The 18923-nt window shown below is 42.6% G+C and overlaps 1 protein-coding gene across 1 annotated transcript; it reads right to left on the reverse strand.

Moving 5' to 3' along the window:
* Positions 1-8292: 8292 nt before the first annotated feature.
* LOC139924875 (protein phosphatase methylesterase 1-like) lies at positions 8293-18304 on the reverse strand. Its single transcript, XM_078291874.1, has 13 exons — positions 18278-18304; positions 16991-17191; positions 15687-15744; positions 14859-14910; positions 14097-14251; positions 13488-13578; positions 12712-12777; positions 11774-11897; positions 11107-11224; positions 10608-10652; positions 9147-9211; positions 8784-8851; positions 8293-8324 (listed from the first exon to the last, which is right to left on the reverse strand). The coding sequence occupies exons 1-13, from the start codon at positions 18302-18304 to the stop codon at positions 8300-8302; spliced, it is 1095 nt and encodes a 364-aa protein (XP_078148000.1). The 3' UTR covers positions 8293-8299.
* Between the last annotated feature and the right edge of the window lie 619 nt (positions 18305-18923).

Below are 18923 nucleotides of genomic sequence, written 5' to 3' on the forward strand. Positions count from 1 at the left end.
GGGTTTTGTTTTGTTTTTTATATATAGGTCTGACCTGGCTGGTCCTCCCGGTCTGTCCTCACTCCTGACAGACTTCCACACTGACATAAAGAATCCAAGTAAAGAAAAATCTTTAATTTTGAGTATCGTGGAACTTCTGGACACCTGTCTCGATTAGACGGACTTTCCAACTGACGGGATTCAAACCTGCGTCTCCCCGTAGGAACCTAAACACCTAGCAACTAGCCAAAGGATAAATAAATCCTCACCAAGAGACATATTTAGGCTCACGAATCTTCACTCTTCTATGTGAACTCTACTCACCTTGGTACTGAACCCACTGGTTAGCTCACATGAACAGGGTAGAATCTGAGAAAGCGGGTTTTAAAGTCTATCAGCTGATGCAAAAGGACACACGGCCAATATTCTCCTCCATCAGCAAAACTCGAGGAACTGGAGAACTTCATAAATGCATGAGAACTCTACACACCAGATTGTGTGTTTTTACCCGTTTGTGAGTGAACCAGGCCAGGAATCTAGATTTTCGTGCATTTTTCTGTCTGTCCTATAGTAGTTCAGTTCAGATCGCCCCGTCTCCTGAACTTTCCGGAATATTCTGTTACCTGGTTTCCAGGTAGGGAGCGCCGACCTTCCTTCGGACACGGCAAAAAGGTCTGCTCACTCTGTTCTTGTCTGAGTGCAGTCGAATCTTGGAAGAGTTAGCCTACATCTGGTTATTTTTGCTATTAGATTTTCGAATCTATCTCCAGACTCAGCGGTATTCCTTCCTCGACCAACCAGTATTGGAGGAGGGAAACAGTGGAACTCAACTCTTGACTTTTATTTTGAAAGGACACACCAAGAACTCGGGCCGATGTAGTGCAACTACATCATACGTTCCATTTTCCTCTTTTAGTGTTTTGCTAAAATGTTGGACTTGGTCCTGAACGTGAATTTAAGGTGACAAAGTACCTAGTATTACGACTACAGTTTGACTGCAGTATTGAATAGCAACTACACACAGTATTTTGTTTTCTCTCTCTCCGTTTGCCTGTCTGTGTAACTCTAGGCTCCTTTATCGCTACGATACTCTGACAGTATTCCTTTGGACTCTCTGCTCATCTGTCTTTTGGTGTGGTTCAAAACAGGGTTCCTATGTCCTCCTGATTGACGTGGAAAGTCAGAAATTACGAGGCAGTTTGGTAAAATTTTGAAATTCACTACAACCACAGTGCTAGCGGTGTAGTGGCGTGCCGGTTTGAGCCGTCCCAGGGCAAACAGACAGTGAACGCCTGCTCGCTCACTGTAAATGCCTTAAAAAACATTAAAACAAGTGTATAAAGTAGGTAAGAGAAGGTGTAAAAATAATCAGAGACAAATCTGCAATGTGTAGAGTCTCGAAAAGTTGGGAATTTTAAAATAGGGCTGTCAAGGATTGTTTGGACACCGATGTGTACGAGAAAAAACGCGGCCGTGTTGGAGGATGACCAACAACTCTATGAAAATTACCTGTTTTTTTCTTCTTAACTCATGTCATCAGTCCTCCAACATGGCGGCCGGTCCCTTGTAACCGGCGGTAACCAAACTTTCCGTGACAGGCCCTTGTTGAAATAGGAACCCTGTCCACAGCGCTGCCTTGTTTTGTTCTTTTCCGTCCGTCTGTCCGTCCGTCCGTCTGTCTGCCTGACCACACTTGTCCGTTGCCATGGTTATGATGCTGCCTTTTTTTGTTTTTTGGACAGGCATTAATGTGGACAGCCCCCCACCCTCATCTGACAATCAAGTGTTGGTGTTTTTCACATGCTGTCGGGGTCCTTTTTCTGACATTTAGCAAACCTTTAGTACTAAGTTTTTAAACTGGGAGCAGGAAGAGACCGATCCGAGAGTCCGTTTGTCGCAGCCCGTCGTTTCCAGAGCCGCGGTTCGTACCGGAGTCGGAAGAACACCAAGCGAGTCCGGAAGACGAAAACCATACCCGAGTTACCGAACCGCAGAAATACAAACACACAGAGACGGACAGAGTTCGGGCGCGTCCTGTTGAAGTTTCCCTTGAGCGAGACGCTGAATCCTTACCTGCTTTCGTCGCTGTAATTCACTCTTGGGTCGGCGCGTCGGCTCAATGCCTAAAATGTAAATACAAAGTGTGTATTCCACTGATTTCACCACGCCGAATGGCTTTACTGTCGGTTTGCCAAACTCCTGCGCAGACTCGGGCTCTGGTCGTGTCCTGGTGTCGTCGGTGCTGTGAGCTTCCTGAGACTGAGAGCGATAAAGATTGTCGTCTATTTTGATACCAGAGGAGACGTTTATTTTTGTAACGAGACGCCCAGCAGAAACGACCGACACCCCCCCACCCACCCCCCCAATAGAGCATGGCCTGGCCATTATCAATGTGATTGATGACTGATCAGGCAGAATACGTGTTGATTTATTTGTGTAATTGTACATACATGCCCAAGGACCTCAGAGATACAAACCTGAAACTAGGAAATAGAGTAGGAACCAAATAAATTATTCTCACGTTCTGTAAATGTCCAGGATCTGATTGTTGATGGAATTTGAAACCGAGCGAATCGAGCCGGTGCGTAGACCTGGGTATCGAGTGTCAGTACTACTCGATACAATGCTGATTTTTGGTACTGATGTCTATTTTAAGGCAACAGAAGGTATCAAGAAGCCTCTACACTCTTCTCGTGTTTGGGATTTTGTAAATGGTGAAATCAATTAGGCGTAGTGTGATTTTTATTTAAGGAGTAACTGAACCCCAAACCCAAGCCTGACACCTAATGGTGAAAAGTAGGGTACTGAACTGGCCGTCTCCTATTGGCTAGTCTTTGTGCCAGGTGATGTCACCACCTGTTGTACTCATCACAGGGCACAGAGACCAGCCAATAGCAGATGGCCAGTTCAGTACCCTACTTTTCACCATTAGGTGTCGGGCTTCACCAAAGATTTGGGTTTGGGGGTTTAGTTACTCTTTAAGGAAGCAGGTAACCACCAAAATAAAGGAAAAGCAACATATTGTGTCTTAATACGGCACATGATGGGACTTCGTTGTCTTAGCCACCACATCTGCTATCAATAATGTCCCTCATTGACTCAAGTGTTGCCTTTATTTTGGGATTTAACTGTATGTATAGATGCTTTTCTGCTTTGGTTTGAAAAGTACAGGACGAGGGAATTGTCGTATTCAGCATCGGTACCAAATCTGGAGTATCAGAGCCGGTTCTGGTGCTGGTGTTCCCAGCGGTACCCAGGTCTACCAGTTTGACAGACTCACTTCTGTCATACTGAACAGAACCTGTACGCTTTCTTTATGTTTTGAGATCCTTCCTACTTTGTTTCCTAGGCTCCTTTCTTCCTCTCTCCTCACCTCAGCACCAGGGCTTGGGGCCAATTCACTCTCAGTTCAATCAAGTATTTAATAAACACTAGTTCATTCTCACATGGGACAGAGCTCATTTGTATATTTATGAAGAAGTTAGATTTGACTGCCTTCTTGTGGCAAGGTTTTTCAGTGTTTAAATTTTTAAATGAAACTCACTGTCACTCAGTTTGTTAAGCTTTATTTTACCAGGATCTGGGTCTTCTGAGCTCCAGGCTCTTTTTCGGCCCTCCTCATGCTTCACACTCACACAGTTACACACACCCATACTGGGAGCTGACCAGTACAACCACAGTCTCCTGCTGGTGGCCACTGAGCAGCAGGGGTTAAGCAGCTGTAGAGGGAAGGTCGAGCTCATTATTCAGTTGCTTTTTCCATACAGACTGATCTCTACCTGTGTCGTTCCTTCTTTAACCTTTTGGCTGCTGCCACAGAAATGACAGTGAATTGAACTCGGCCCTGCTCTGAATCCATTTCTCCTGTTCTACTAGTAGAGACTGAGGCTGCTGAGGCATGCTGGTCCGCCTTTAAACGCCGTTGAAGCAGGACTCCGGACATTTCTGACCTGGACCCTATTTTCCCATCTATTGTCCATCATACTGATCGCTTCTGACCAAAATCTTGCCAATTGGCCCGTTGAGCCCGGAGAACCGCGGTAAGACACGCAAGTAGGTCTGATGACGGTATGATGGGAAAATAGTTACCCTCCAGTTTGAAAATGTACAGAGTTTTGCTCTTATCTCCTAATCACTGCCTCTCAACTCGTACAAACCTGAAATTAGGACCTCTAAAAAAACTCCATGAAAATCACAGGAACAGACACACTTTATTTAACACTCTTTATTTTATCTCTGCTGTGATGAAGGCTTATGCTGAAACGTGTTCGCCTGATGTGGCCGTCGATTAAAAAAAATATGTTAGAATTGAGGTCAAGTCTTGCCTTAATTCTAAAAATAAAAAGTCTTTTGATGTCGCTCCCAAACTGAAACTAGGAACTCCCACTTCCCATGTTCTCCATGGATTTTGTTGGTGGTCAGTTTATAGTTCAAAGAGGCACAAATGCTCAAACGGGCTTATTCTCAAATTGACCATCGATTAAAAATGCAGTCCAGTTTTGGTGATTTTTACTTAAGCTGCAGGTGTCGGTGGCTCTTAATAGGCAGAACAAGTGTTTTGACCCTGACAGCGTTCACACTGGGAGGAACTTGGTCGATGTGTCGCTCTGTTCTGACAGATTGTGGGCGGGGCCAGAGGCTCCGATTGGATCTGTGTAGCGGTCTACAGCTACAGAGTTTTGAGTTAACGGATTCAAATAAAGAAAACAAAACTCGCCTCCAACGACGGATCAGCCGTTCTCCAAGCTTTGTTTTTGACACGTTTATTCCTGTCTTTCAAAATAAAAGTTGAAGAGAGTTTGAATGGCTGGAATCAACTGCTCCATTTCGAACTGTTGCCCACTAAACCAAATCGCATCAGTAGGGAAATGAGGAAGCGCAGAAATCTGATTGGCTGTTGACGACCCGAAAGGTTTGAGCTTGTTGAGCATCCAATGAGAGTCTCCGTGACTTGATGATCTCACAGTGTGAACGCAGCTTCAGGCCACGAAACCAAACAACAACACAGAATAACTTTGGAAAAACATTCATGGCTGTCATTTTGAGAATAAACCCGTTTTTTGTAAATTCCTGATAAAATGATTCGAACCTGGCGGCAGCGAGCGGGACCGGCGTGTCGCTGCCAGTAATGACGTCTGATTGGTTCTTCTTTGCCCTCCCTGTCCCCCCCCCCAATGCTGTGTTCTGATTGGTCGCCCAGCCTCCCGTGATGATGCACTTTAATTATGTTTCTCTGGAAGGTTCTGGAAAAGTCCGCTTGTCTTCTCGTCTTTCTCCTCTTCTCTATTCGTCTGTTTACTACTTTCCTATTCTACTCATTGATTTTCCTCTTCTACTCTCTTTTCTTCTACTCTTCTTCAACTCTTCTACTGTCTTTCTTCTATTCTCTCTGTTCTCTTTGGGATGTTCCTCTTCTCTTTTCCCTTCTCTTAAATTTCCCTTTTTCCTCTTCTCTTTTCTACCTTCTTCTCCTGCTCTTTTCTTCCCTCCTTTCTCTTTTCTACTCTCCTTTTGTTCTCTCTTCTACTCTACTTTTCCACTGTCTCGTCTGACCGCAGGGTTCCCATGCAGGTCCGGAAAGGTACGGAAAGTGAATTTGATCGTTTCCGGGTTTTTGAAAGTTTGAGAATTGCACAAAGTGTCTGGAGAAACGTTTGTTTTGTCTCGATCCAGATGAAACTACAGATCGGACGTAGTTGTCGACCCACTGCCTTTTCATATATTGTGATATCGTCTTCAGCTATAAAGTGATCTGGTCTCGTTGACGGTCATGTTGAACACCGACCAAAATCCAGACAAACCGTTAAAAGTCTGGAAAAAAGTCTTGAATTTTGAACTGCATGCGTAGAAACCAAGAAATCTCCTTTCTCAAGTTTCCTCTTCTCTCGTTTTCCTCTTGTCTTTTATCTTGGACTTTTTGGTCAACTCCTCTTTTCTTTTTGACTCTCACTGCCTTCTCCTCCTCTCTTCGACTGTTGCTTTCTTGTTCTCATCCTCTTTTTTTCTTCCTCCTTGCCTTCTCTCTCTCCGTCTCCTCTCCTCTGTCCTCTTTGCTGTCCGGCTTCGTTGTGACGAGACAGGAGGAGTTGATAAATCGTGCTTCTACTTAAGAAAATTTAGAGACAAATAACATAAAAAAACAAAGAGAACTAACATACAGCCCGCTTTTTAGCTTTAATTTGTTTTCGGACGTGCGTGTTTGCTAAATGTCGGCACTGAAGATGCCGGAGAGGCTCGGCGACAGCAGAGGGGAATCATGGGAAAACAAAGCAAACTTTTTCAGAACCTTCCAGAGCGAGCGAGAGAGACGATGCGAAGCGTCTGTAGCCGTGCTGACCGCTCGGTTACCGTGACGACGGTTTGTGGTGTGGGGGTGTGTTTCTATGGTAACGGCGTGGACTTTTACAGAGCGGCTGTTTGTATGACTGTCCTGCACTCTCACACACACACACTCACACACACACACTCACACACACACGTGTAAATACAAGGCGGCGTGACGCCATGTTGTTTCTGTGTTTCAAATGTTGCACGTGTTCCGATTCAGGACAGAGTTTCAATAAAACTTTATTGCAAGTTTTAGTTTTTCTTGTTTTCCAACCTGGTGTCTGTGTGCCGTCATTCAAAGGAAAAATATTTTAGGATTTTTCAGATTGTTTTTGTGAATTTAATTATAAGGAGAACCATCCACATTCTACAGCTGCATATTTAATCATTTACCCTCTGGTTTTTGATTGTGTTTTGCTGTTTTATGGATATTTATGTTGTAGATATTGGTTAAAAAAAAAAACATCTACAAAAAGTCGTAAAGAAAAGAATGCTTGTCTCCTCATTGATGTGCATGTACCATATTTTTGAAATCATAAAATTGGGGTTTTGAACAGGTTTAACAGCCCCGCTCATTCAACATACACAGTAAATCACCATGGACAAAACTACAGAAAACACTATTTCCCTACAATAAATAGAGGAACACAAAATATATTAGGTTGAGTAATGTTTAAAGAGGTAAACGCTGTGGTGATTCTGCACTGCTCTTCCCACAGATCACCTGTCAATCAAACAGTGTGGGCGGAGCTTGGATTTCCTGTTGATGCAGTTTGAGTTTCTCTTCTCGCTGTCTGTTCAGTCATGGCGGCTATCACTGCTCATGCTAACTACCCAGTTCTTCTTCTTCTTCTGTTTATTACAAACAAACCAGGAAATGTAAAACGCATCACTTCCTGTGCGGCAGAGGATTTTTCCCAGGAAAGAGCTGCCAGACACCGACTGTGGAGAAGATTTATAGGTTGGATCACTGTTGAGTTAGAGCAGGCAGATATTTATTTATTTAGATGAAAATGTCGCTGATTATAAATTTAAGATTCAAAGAACAAGACGAAGCACTGGGAGGAATTAAAGTGTCTTTATACCCAACAACAAACAACACGTCTATCAAAACAACCAGCAATGTCCAACACAGATAAAAAGAGATGAAAATAAATAAAATTAACTAAAATAAAATGAACAGGAAGTTCTATAGTTCCAACATGCAGGAATGGACAGAGCACAAATACAGGAGAACTAACTTGGATGTCAGAAGAAACTAAACGCAGACTGTTTTAAAAGTACATTTTCCTTTAAAGATGGTGTTGTCTTGATGCACTTAAACGTTCAGATTTCATCTTAACGTGAACTGATTCAGCAGATTGTATATTGTTGTGGGTGGAGCTGAAATAAAAAGCGTTGGTCCGCTTACAGAAGAACAGAAACTACAGCAGCAGGCAGTAGCTAGTAGTAGATCACAGACAGTTTAAGTTTATATTGGAAAAAGTAGAGAGAATAGACAAACTACTGAGTTGGTTATACAACTACAGACTTTAGCAGCTACTGAGGAAGAGGAGGAGGAGGAGGAAGAGGAGGTTTGAACTGGTCTTCAGGAAAACAAGAAGGCAGTCAACTCTGAATCTGGAGCTCCTGGCTGTAGATCTGGAAGAAAAGAAAGAAAGACAAAACATGGAGAAACCCTCAGTTTTTCATCCTAATGGTGGGTAAGATGACAACACTTCTAAAACACCGACGGCACAAAGTTACCTGAAGTTTAACATTCAATATGTATAAAAGACAGAGGATCCAGACTGTAAAAGTGTCTCATTTATGTAATGTGATGTCGTTTTTAGATAAGTTTTAAGATAAGGCGACACTTTTTCAGATGGCTGATGGCTCATGATGGAGAAAAACTCTTCACATCTTAACTTTCGTTTGGTTAGAAATTTAAAATTTTGTGGATTTGGAATGTGTGTGTGTGTGTGTGTGTGTGTGTGTGTGTTACCTGCAGACCTCACTGTGTGAACGGGTAGGAGGAGCTGGAGAGAGAGAGAGAGGAGAAAGCAAGTAGAATATAGTGACACAAAGTTGGGAGTATTTATTGTGTGCAGGCAAGAGTCAAAATAAAGGAAATGCCATTATAAAGTGTGTTCAACTCTATTATAGTAAATAAAAATAAGACAAAAACAAAAACACTGCTGTAAACTGAAATAAATATAAAAAGGACTGTGAAAAATACGAAAACTGAACTAAACTATCATAAAACTAACTAAAAATAAAAATATAGGTGAAATATTTGTAGTTTTCGTCTTTGTTTATGTGCAGGTAAAAGACATTTTTGGCTATTTTTGCTGAACATTAACTACGCCTCATTTGTCATTTTTATAAGAGGAAGTGGAAGTTTTTTCTGATGGCTCATTTTGGACCAAAACTCGAAATATTTAAAATTTTAAGGTTAGAAATTTTACGTTTTGCGGATTTCTTTTTTCTCCTCCTACCTCCTGTTTTCTCCTCTCGCTTCAGCAAACTTGTGTCTCAATAGGAAGCCAGCCACCGCTTCAGCCACCTGCACACACACACACACACACACACACACACACACACACACACACACAGGTTAAACGATTTCTGGTCACATACACACACGTAAAAGTTAGACAGTTTATACTTACATATACACACATACACACCCTTTGACAGGTTAGACAGTTTACACACACACATGGAGGTTTCTGGTCACATTCACAGTTACACATGCATTGACAGGTTTGACTGTTCATGCTTGCACACGCTCTCACAAATACTCACACACACACACACACACACACACACACACAGTGCTGTGCACGCTGCTGTCTCACCTTCTCTGGTGCGTCTTCCTGCACTGCGTGGCCACAGGGGGGCAGCACCTGCATCATGAACTTACCTGCAGACAGACAGCAAGACAGGTGTACACTCTGTATGTCTCTCTCTCTCTCTCTCTCTCTCTCTTGGTCTCTCTGTCTCTCTCTATCTCTTACTCACACACACACACACACACACACACACTCTCCTTCTCTCTCTCTCTCTCTCTCTCTCTCTCTCTCTCCAGGCTGTCAGTTCCAGGGTGGTTGTTGTTGACTGACAGAACCAGCTGTCTCTGGAGAGCCACTGCTGCCTCAAGGTGTGTGTGTGTGTGTGTGTGTGTGTGTGTGTGTCCCTGAGCAAGTCTCTGCAGCAGTGAAGCTCTTTTATCTTTCTGTCACAGTGCAGCACACAGTGTGGAAAGAATGTCAACTATTCAGTAAATAATAATTATCTAATAAACGTGTGTGGCGTTTTGTGTTTCTCCACAGTAAGACTACATTTCCCATCAGCCCCGTTGCTTCCTGCCCCCCCCCCCCCTCCCCCTCCCTGAAGAGGATCAACATGTTGGAAGTGATTTCTCCATCTTCCTTTCCCTCCTTCCACCATCTGCTGCCAGAAACTCTTTCAGCTTTCGCTCCGTTTGCTCTGGAAGAACAGAAGAAGAACCTCTTCCTGTTTTGTGCCCCCTGGTGACGGGAGCTGTGATTGGTTCTTCTGCCAAGTCAGTTGTCAGAGGAAAACAAGGTAGTACTAATGGACTGTTACCATGGCAACAAGGTAGTACTAGTGGACTGTTACCATAACAAAAAGGTAATACTAGTGGACTGTTACCATAACAACAAGGTAGTACAAATGGACTGTTACCATGGCTACCACTATAATACAAGCGGACTGTTACCGTGGCTACCACTATAATACAAGTGGACTGTTACTATGGCTACCACTATAATACAAATGGACTGTTACCATGGCTGCTGCTGTAGTACTGATGCAGGATGGGGGACTGTTACCATGGCTACCACTGATGTAGGATGGAGGACTGTTACCATGGTTACCACTGTATTACTGATGCAGGATGGGGGACTGTTACCATGGCTACCACTGATGTAGGATGGGGGACTGTTACCATGGTTACCACTGATGTAGGATGGAGGACTGTTACCATGGTTACCACTGTATTACTGATGCAGGATGGGGGACTGTTACCATGGCTACCACTGATGTAGGATGGAGGACTGTTACCATGGTTACCACTGATGTAGGATGGAGGACTGTTACCATGGTTACCACTGTATTACTGATGCAGGATGGGGGACTGTTACCATGGCTACCACTGATGTAGGATGGAGGACTGTTACCATGGTTACCACTGTAGTACTGATGCAGGATGGGGGACTGTTACTATGGCTACCACTGATGCAGGATGGGGGACTGTTACCATGGTTACCGCTGTATGTGGCGTGTCAGTCTCTCACCTTGCATCTGGCCGATGGTCAGATCTCTGTCCAGCCGGTCGACTCCTGAAACACAAACAGCTTCATCAGCATCAAACAGCAGAACAACAACAACAACAACAACAACAACAACAACAAGAGAAAACTGTGACGCTCTGACAACATGACTGCTGCCATGAAAGCAAAACTCACTGCTGAGTATTTCCTAAGCTGTTGGCTATCTGGAGTCCTTTACTTACAAGACATTAACAGTTTATAGGCTGGCATCACCTGCATTTTTAAAACTGACCAATAAACACCAATTACCACCTTTTTCCCAATAAGGATGTATAGTGGGCTTTAGAGACCTACCGACCAATAGATGTAGTTTGAGGGCGGTCTTTAGAGACCTACCGGCCAATAGCAGTAGATTAAGTACAGATTTTAGAAACCAACCGGCCAATAGCAGTAATTTGGGGGGCGGGCTTTAGAAATCTACCAACCAAAATAAGTCATTTGGAGGCGGGATTTAGAGACCTACCGGCCAATAGCAGTAGCTTGGGCAGGTTGCAGCCCAGGAAGAGGTTGGAAGTCCCTCTGAACCAGCCGTCCCAGTACTTCTCCGACTTTGACAGGTCAATACGCCAGCTATACACACTCTGGTACACACACACACACACACACACACACACACACACACACAGCATGAATGTAAGTCAATGGATTCAAAAGTATCGTTACACGTTTATGTGCGTTTATGTGTGTTGAAGAATTGAGTTTTAAGAGTTGCAGTTAGGCTGAGGGGTTTGAAAATGAATGGAAGTCAATGAAAGTATTGTTACACACGTTCATGTGCGTGTGTTTATGTACGTTTAGAAATTCAGTAGTGAGGGAATTAATGTAAGTCAATGGAATGTCTTCATCCATATAGCAATGCATATATTTTTGTGTGTTTAATTAGTAAGTGGGAAGGGTTTGGGTTTAACGTCACTGTGAGCAAATGAATGCAAGTCAATGGAATGTCTTTGCAAACGTGTGTACGTATGTGTGTGTGTGTGTGTGTGTGTGTGTGTGTGTGTGTGTGTGTGTGTTCATGACTTTAAAGGTAAGAGTAAAAGTTAAGGTTGCTTGTTAGATAATGAGTGTAAGTGAATGTCGTGTCCTCATCAGTGTAGCAACACCGGTGTGTTTATCTGCTTGTTTCTTACCTCTGATGCAGTGTTTTCCTTGTCGTTCACGTAGCTCTGATCGTAGAACTCCTCGTTGCCCTTGACGACCACGTCGGTCACGGGGCTGGCCTGCTCCAGCGAATCAGCATGCTCCACCTCACACCTACCAGGAAGTACGAGAGGAGAGACAGGAAATGACACGGCTGTTACTTTCCCCAAAGCCTGAACGAGGTGCGGGTTAGACAGGTTTGTTTTGTTACTTTTATTTTACAACATTTTGTAACTTTATGAAGAAAAGTGCTATACAAATGTAACAACAACAAAAATAATAATTATAATGCGAATAATTCTGACCAAGCTAAAATGCTTACCTTATCCTTAACCCTAACCTTAAATAGACACAAAAAATAAACATTTGTAATCATTAAAAGCAAATTAAAACTTCAACATAAATTTAACTGTGAAATTTCAATAAAATTACGTTTTTAACAAGTCATAATGAGTTTAATGTAGTTTAGTTTCGTATTGTTCTGTCTGGTCAAGTTTAGTTTTGTTAATTAGTTCTGTTCATTTTAGTCCAGTTTGATTTTGTTTTATTTAGTCTGGATTAGTTTGGATTAGTTTTGCTCTGTTTTTTATTCCAGTTAGTTAAATTTAGTTTAGGCTAGTTTATATTATTGGGCAGTTTTTTAAGTCAAATAGAGATTTAAATTATAGTTCTTGGTTTCAAAAATTACGAGTACTAACAACGCTCATTATGTCAGCTCCCTGAAATAGACAAATTACAACTCAAAGTCAATAACCTGATGTTTTCCTCATTATACAGCAAGTAAACTCAATAGAAAAATGAAAAAAAAAGATTTTACATACCAACAAATATCTGTAACCTAATCCCAAATAGGAACTGACAGCGGAGACGAGAGGATAGGGAGAAAAGTGACCTTGCATCTCAATCTGACCAATCAGAGCCAGCCTACCTTTTGATCTGACCAACCACAGAGACTCTGGCAGATTCCAGGTTCCTGATTTGTCCGCTCTTAATGCTGAAAGGAGACAGAAAAAAATCTACTAAAACATCAACTCTTCAGAAAGGGAGATTTTGATATATTACACAGATTTTTAAAGATCAATCATCAATAAATCATAACCACATTAATTTTGAGACATTAGTATAATTAGCATAAAAAAAACAAGGAATTCTCCTTTGTTTCTCCACCTGGTGGATTTGGAGGGAAATCTGCTGGATCGCTTTACGGCACAAAACAGGAAGAGGGCGCTGAAAGTAGCAACATTTATGGGTTGATGGGAAATGTAGTCTTAATGTGGAGAACTAACAACACTACTGGAGTGAGACAGAGGAGAACAGTCGTCTCCATCAGGCTCTCACTGGTTTACAGTCATTAGACCGAGGTATCACACTTAATTTTACACTCATTTATTGAAGTTTAAAATGCTAAACGGGGAACCTGCAACATTTATCAGCAGCGGTTTGGCACGGCCTCAAGGCTGTGAAATCCAAACCACCCAACCACAGTCAAAATACCCAGAATGCAATGCGACTTCTGGCCAGAGATGGTTTTAAACACGTTTAAATGTTTTGAACTGTCGCTCACTAGCAATAAGGCCTGTACGTTTTCAGAACACCGACTTTCACCCGACTGCAAGAAACTAAGGACATGGTGAATAATAAACAATAAACGCTGCAGACGTGAGTTATTGATTGGTGATTGTTATTGATCTGCTGAATGCTCACCTCCACTCGATAGCGTGATCCATGGACTTGAAGGACTTGGGTCTTCCCTTCAGGAAGTTCTGCATGCTGTGCAGCACGTCCATCGCACTGCCTGCAGGAAGAGAAGAAGAAGAAGGAGAAGAAGAAGAAGAAGAAGAAGGTGATATGTGAAGTATTTTCATCATCAATATATCAATATTAAATTAGTAGTGCTGCCTCGGTCTAATGGCTGTAAACCAATGAGTCCATGTTGGAGTCGATTGTTCTCCTCTGTCTCACAGCAGTAGTATTGTTAGTTCTAGTGTTTCTCCACATTAAGACTACATTTCCCATCAGCCCCGTTACTTCCTGCCCCCTCCTTCCCCTCCCTGAAGAGGATCAACATGTTGGAAGTGATTTCTCCATCTTCCTTTCCCTCCTTCCACCATCTGCTGCCAGAAACTCTTTCAGCTTTAGCTCCGTTTGCTCTGGAAGAACAGAACCTCTTCCTGTTTTGTGCCGTAAAGCGATCCAGCAGATTTCCCTCCAGATCCGACCCGGTAACCTCCACACACACACACACACACACACACGCACACACACACACACACACACACACACACACACACACACACACACACACACCCTTACCTTCCACCACGTCTATAGCCACCAGGCCCACAGTGGTCGGCAGCAGTGTGTTACTGGCGGTGTGCACCGCTATCGCCCCTCCAACGCCGTGACCAATCAGGACGATGGGGGGAGGAGTCTCCCCGTAACAGGCTCGAACCACATTGGCTACGTCCCTGAAGGGGGCGGGGCAAGAGGTGAAGAGAAGCGGGTGGCAGCAGTCGTAGTAGTAGTAGTATAAAAGTAGTGATAAAAGTACTAGTAGTAGCAGTAGTGGTAACAGCAGCAGTGCACTAATACTAGTAGTACTAGTATTAGAAGTGGAAGTGATAGTACTTGTAGCAGTAGTAGTAGTAGTCCTTCAGTAGTAGTAGTTGTAGTAGTACTAGTAGTATCAGTAGTATCAGCAGTAGTAGCAGTAGAAGCATCAATAGTGGTTGAAGTGGTACTAGCATTAGTAATAGAGATAGTAGTCGCAGAAATAGTACTGGTAAAGAAAGTGGACAAGTGGAAAGAGTACTACTACTACTAGTAGTATTCATAGTAGTAATAGTAACAGTAGCAGTAACAGTAGTAGTTGTAGTAGCATCACTAGTAGTAATAGTCATATAACAGTAGTAGTAGTAGTAGTATTGCTTTATTGATCCCACGATAAAAAAATATTTTATCACTCAAATACTAAAACAACAACTGTTTTGTGGGGATTATTGAGAGCTTAATGTTTGTATAGTGTGTGTGTGTGTGTGTGTGTGTGTGTGTGTGTGTGTGTGTGTGTGTGCTGACCTGGACATGGTTTGAGTTGAGAAGTCATCTGACTGACGGACCTGGGTGTCGCCTTAACAAGCAGAGACAGACTCACATGTTAAATTAAACATTAAAATACAGTTTTTTATTTAACGTCCTCTGACATAAAGTCAAGTCCAATCTATTTACAGATGCAACTCAAAGTGCTTTACATACATGATGAAAAAAACATCAGAGACATAACAACAAATTAAAGTATGAATATAAGAAGTACCAAACAAGAAAAAGCAGAAATTTTTAATTTGATAAAAAAAAAAATCAAACATCAAATCACTGTTATACTCTATAACAGGGTTTGACCAATATGAGTTTGTGAAGGCTGATAATGATATTTTTACCCTGAAGTCACTGAGAGACAGTCACCGGTGTTCAATATCTTTAAATTTGACCGTTTTCATGCCAAAGAAATGACAAGTATTCAGAGTTTTCTTCTCCTCAGGGTGGAAAAGCCTCTGAAACGGCATCAGAGCATCATGGGACACTAAAACTCTCCACCGACACCAGACTGATGAAACTCTTCTAGCGTCAGCAGCTCTTTAAGGCAGAGTGACATCACACCTGTTCACTGGTAGAGAAACTCTGGGTACATTAGTGCCTTTAAATGAAGAATTAGTTTACAAAACACAATTAAATGAATAATTAAAATGGTTTTCCAGCCTGTTTTTCTGTATCTGTGGTCAGGAGGAACCTCCATCATGGACGACACCGACTGGCCGATATCTGATATTTAATAAGAAGCCGATATCGGCCTGATATATGGGTGTAGACCCTCCTGTACAGAGTAACGTGTCATGATGTTTGACGCACCGTGGCCCCTGAGGTCCATGGAGAAGACCCTGCAGGTCACTCTGCTGCAGATGGCTGTCTGGAACACAGAGACACAGACACACTGCTGTGTTAGCATGCAGCTTCCACACCGTGCTGTCATCAATCGATCAGTGCTCATCAATCGATCAGTTATCAGTTAGGGACGGATGGATCGATCCCCAATGTATCAATACCACCGATCCTGACGTCTTTTCAGTATCGATCCCAGCACCAAAACTATCAACACCATAAAAGCTTCTATTCCTTTTTCGGTTTAACACATTTTTATTTAATCAATTACTATATAATCTATAAAACTGCATCATCTAGATGTTTTGTTGACTTTGCCAAAAAATTCCTCCAAGACAAGACTGATATTTTTTGACTGATAAAAGTTAAAATTTTAGTGATTAATACATTAATATTTAATAAATCATTAGGCTGTACTGCAGAGCTCTCCAGATCTATATTAATAATATCTGTATTCTTCATGTTAACTCATAAATTCTGGCTGTCCTGGTGACTCGGTTGGTTAAAGTCCTCGGTTCGAATCCGGATCAAGGCCTTTGTCACATGTCATCCCTCCAGAAGTGTGATCAAGTCAACTTTGCTCGAGTCCCAAGTCAGTCTCAAGTCTTGAGGCACAAGTCTCAAGTCAAGTCCCAAGTCTAAATGTAGATTACCAAGTCAAGTCCAAGTCATTAATGTCAAGTCTCAAGTCTAAATGTAGAACAGCAAGTCAAGTCAGAACAAATCAAGAGTCCAGTATCAATTTAATGTCTTAAAGAAAACTAAATATCTAGGACTTTTCAATGCAATATGGTTTTAATAGGATAAAAACTTGGTAAGAGCATCATGAGTTTGATTTCTATAATCAGTTTCAACTTCAATAAATTCAATCATTCCATACAAATTCAGAAAACAGAATTTAAATTCAGTCGTCCGCTGGAACAAATCTCATCACTTTCAATCTGAGTCATTTACACAAACACAAGATCTCAAGTCAAGACTTTAGAAACCTTTTCAAGTCATCAGAGTACAAGTCAGAGTCAAGTCCCAAGTCACCAGAACCCAAGTCAAGTCAAGTCTCAAGTCTTCTCTTCATGCAGCAAGTCAAGTCTCAAGCAATTGAAACTGTGACTCCAGTCCCCACCTCTGCTCTCACCGATCCTGTCTCTCTTCATAACTCCATTTCATGATAGTACAGGAGCGGCTTGTAATGATGAAAAGTGTCCGTATCGGCGATTGATTGGAATTAAAATTTGTGGTACCCCCCCCCCCCCCCCCCTCCCCCAGCTACTCACGGTGCAGACGGCCCAGGACAGGGCGGAGTGCCCCCCCCCGTGCAGCAGGACCAGCAGCGGCCCGTCGCTCCCGGCCTTGTAGACCCTGAAGACGTCTCCGCTGTTGGCCGGTCCCACGCACACATCCTCCATCTGGTCAAAATACTCCCTCCACGACACCGGGGAGTAGTCCAGCTTCACACCCACACCGCTGGGGGACCGGCAGGCACACACACACACACACACACACACACACACACACACACACACACACACACAAACACGCATACAGTGAAGTTTTAATGTGTCTTCACTATGCTCTATTTGGTCCAAGTAGTTTACATTTTAATAATTTAGAGGCCAACAGTAGAATAAGCTTTTCCTAGATCAGCAACATTACAAGCAAACCAATAGTAAGGAGGTCAAAGGTCAGAGGTCACAGCTCCCAGACAATAGATGACATGAATACTCTTGTGTCAATCAATCTTTCCTTTCCATAATATTCCAGAGTACACAAACTGTATAGCAGTTTATAGCCTGACATCCAGCAGATTCAAGTTTTAGTTCAAACAACATTTCTTGGAGGGAGAAATAATCTGATTGGTTGAGTGAAACCTCAGTGGGCGGAGCCAAAGAACCACTGTTTTTCAGAGCGTAAGTTAGCTAACTGGTGAACCTGAATGGCAAAGAAGGAACTCTGGTCAAAATATAAATAAAAATATAAATGGCAATAACTTTAATTCATGATGTTAAGGTCAGCAGCTAGCTAACTAGCTAGATAACTTAGTATGGATAGATTGTATTCTTTCAGTTAATAGCACTAGCTGTTAGCGCTAGGCTTCATAATATTAGCTTCCTGCTCTCTTACCTCTTGTGTTTTTCATTGAGCTTCAGTCTGATGTTACTTAATGAGTTTCACGCTTCGAAAAAGTGACAACCAGTGTTGCCAACTCTTCTTCAATTAAAGTAGCTATTGGCTGCTCAAAACGTAGAAGACACCAGATGATGGCATACGCTAATTTGCATATCGATATATTCACTACGGTCCCTGCTCCTAGCCCCTCCCTCCCACACACTGGCTATGGGAAGTGCTTTGATCATCAGACATCTTTGCATTAAACAAGCAAGTAGTTCAGAATCAGCCGAGACAATTTGCTGGTCAAAAAAGATTGATTACACAAGATTGAACCAAATGATGGAAGGATAGAAAGGAATTTAAGTCCTTTTACAGACTGGATCCTCTAGATTTTACAGATGCTGAATGATGAACTTTGAATATTTTATAAGGTTTTGGGAAGTTACTTACTTCTCTGTATCACAGTTCTCCTCCCACATGCTGCGTCCAGACAAACAGCTGCTGGTCTTCAAGGTGCTGCAGTGTGTGTGTGTGTGTATTGGCAGTGTGTGTGTGTGTGTGTGTGTGTGTGTGAAAGTGTTGATTAAGGGATAGTTAAGCTGGTTTTCTCTAATAAGCGTAGTACAGCAGAAAGAGTTGCTCCTCTCCCTCTCTGTCACGTCTCTCGTCCATGGACCAAAGAACAAGACAGCTTGTTGACTGCTGGCATAAATACCACCTCCAACACACACACACACACACACACACACACACACACACACACGGATGGTCAAACACTTTGACACAAAAACGAACACACATACACAAGGGCACACACACAGGGTCTTGCACAGACATGCATACATAAGGGCATGCACATACATTCATGGACAAACACACACACACACACACACACACAGTAGGACAATACCTAGTCAGCTGTTGTTGTCAGGTAGCATCCCTATCGCAGCATCCCTATTGGCTGCAGTGGGTGTGTCACTGTTGACAGACTGACAGACAAGATGAGAGTCAAACTTGTCTCTCTTTATAATCTACAGAGGATTTACAGTTTCATCACCAGCCTGCTACCAGCTGAGTCTCCATCATGGAGGAACATGT

Source organism: Centroberyx gerrardi, chromosome 23, assembly GCF_048128805.1.
Source record: "Centroberyx gerrardi isolate f3 chromosome 23, fCenGer3.hap1.cur.20231027, whole genome shotgun sequence".
Classification (NCBI taxonomy): Eukaryota; Metazoa; Chordata; class Actinopteri; order Beryciformes; family Berycidae; genus Centroberyx; species Centroberyx gerrardi.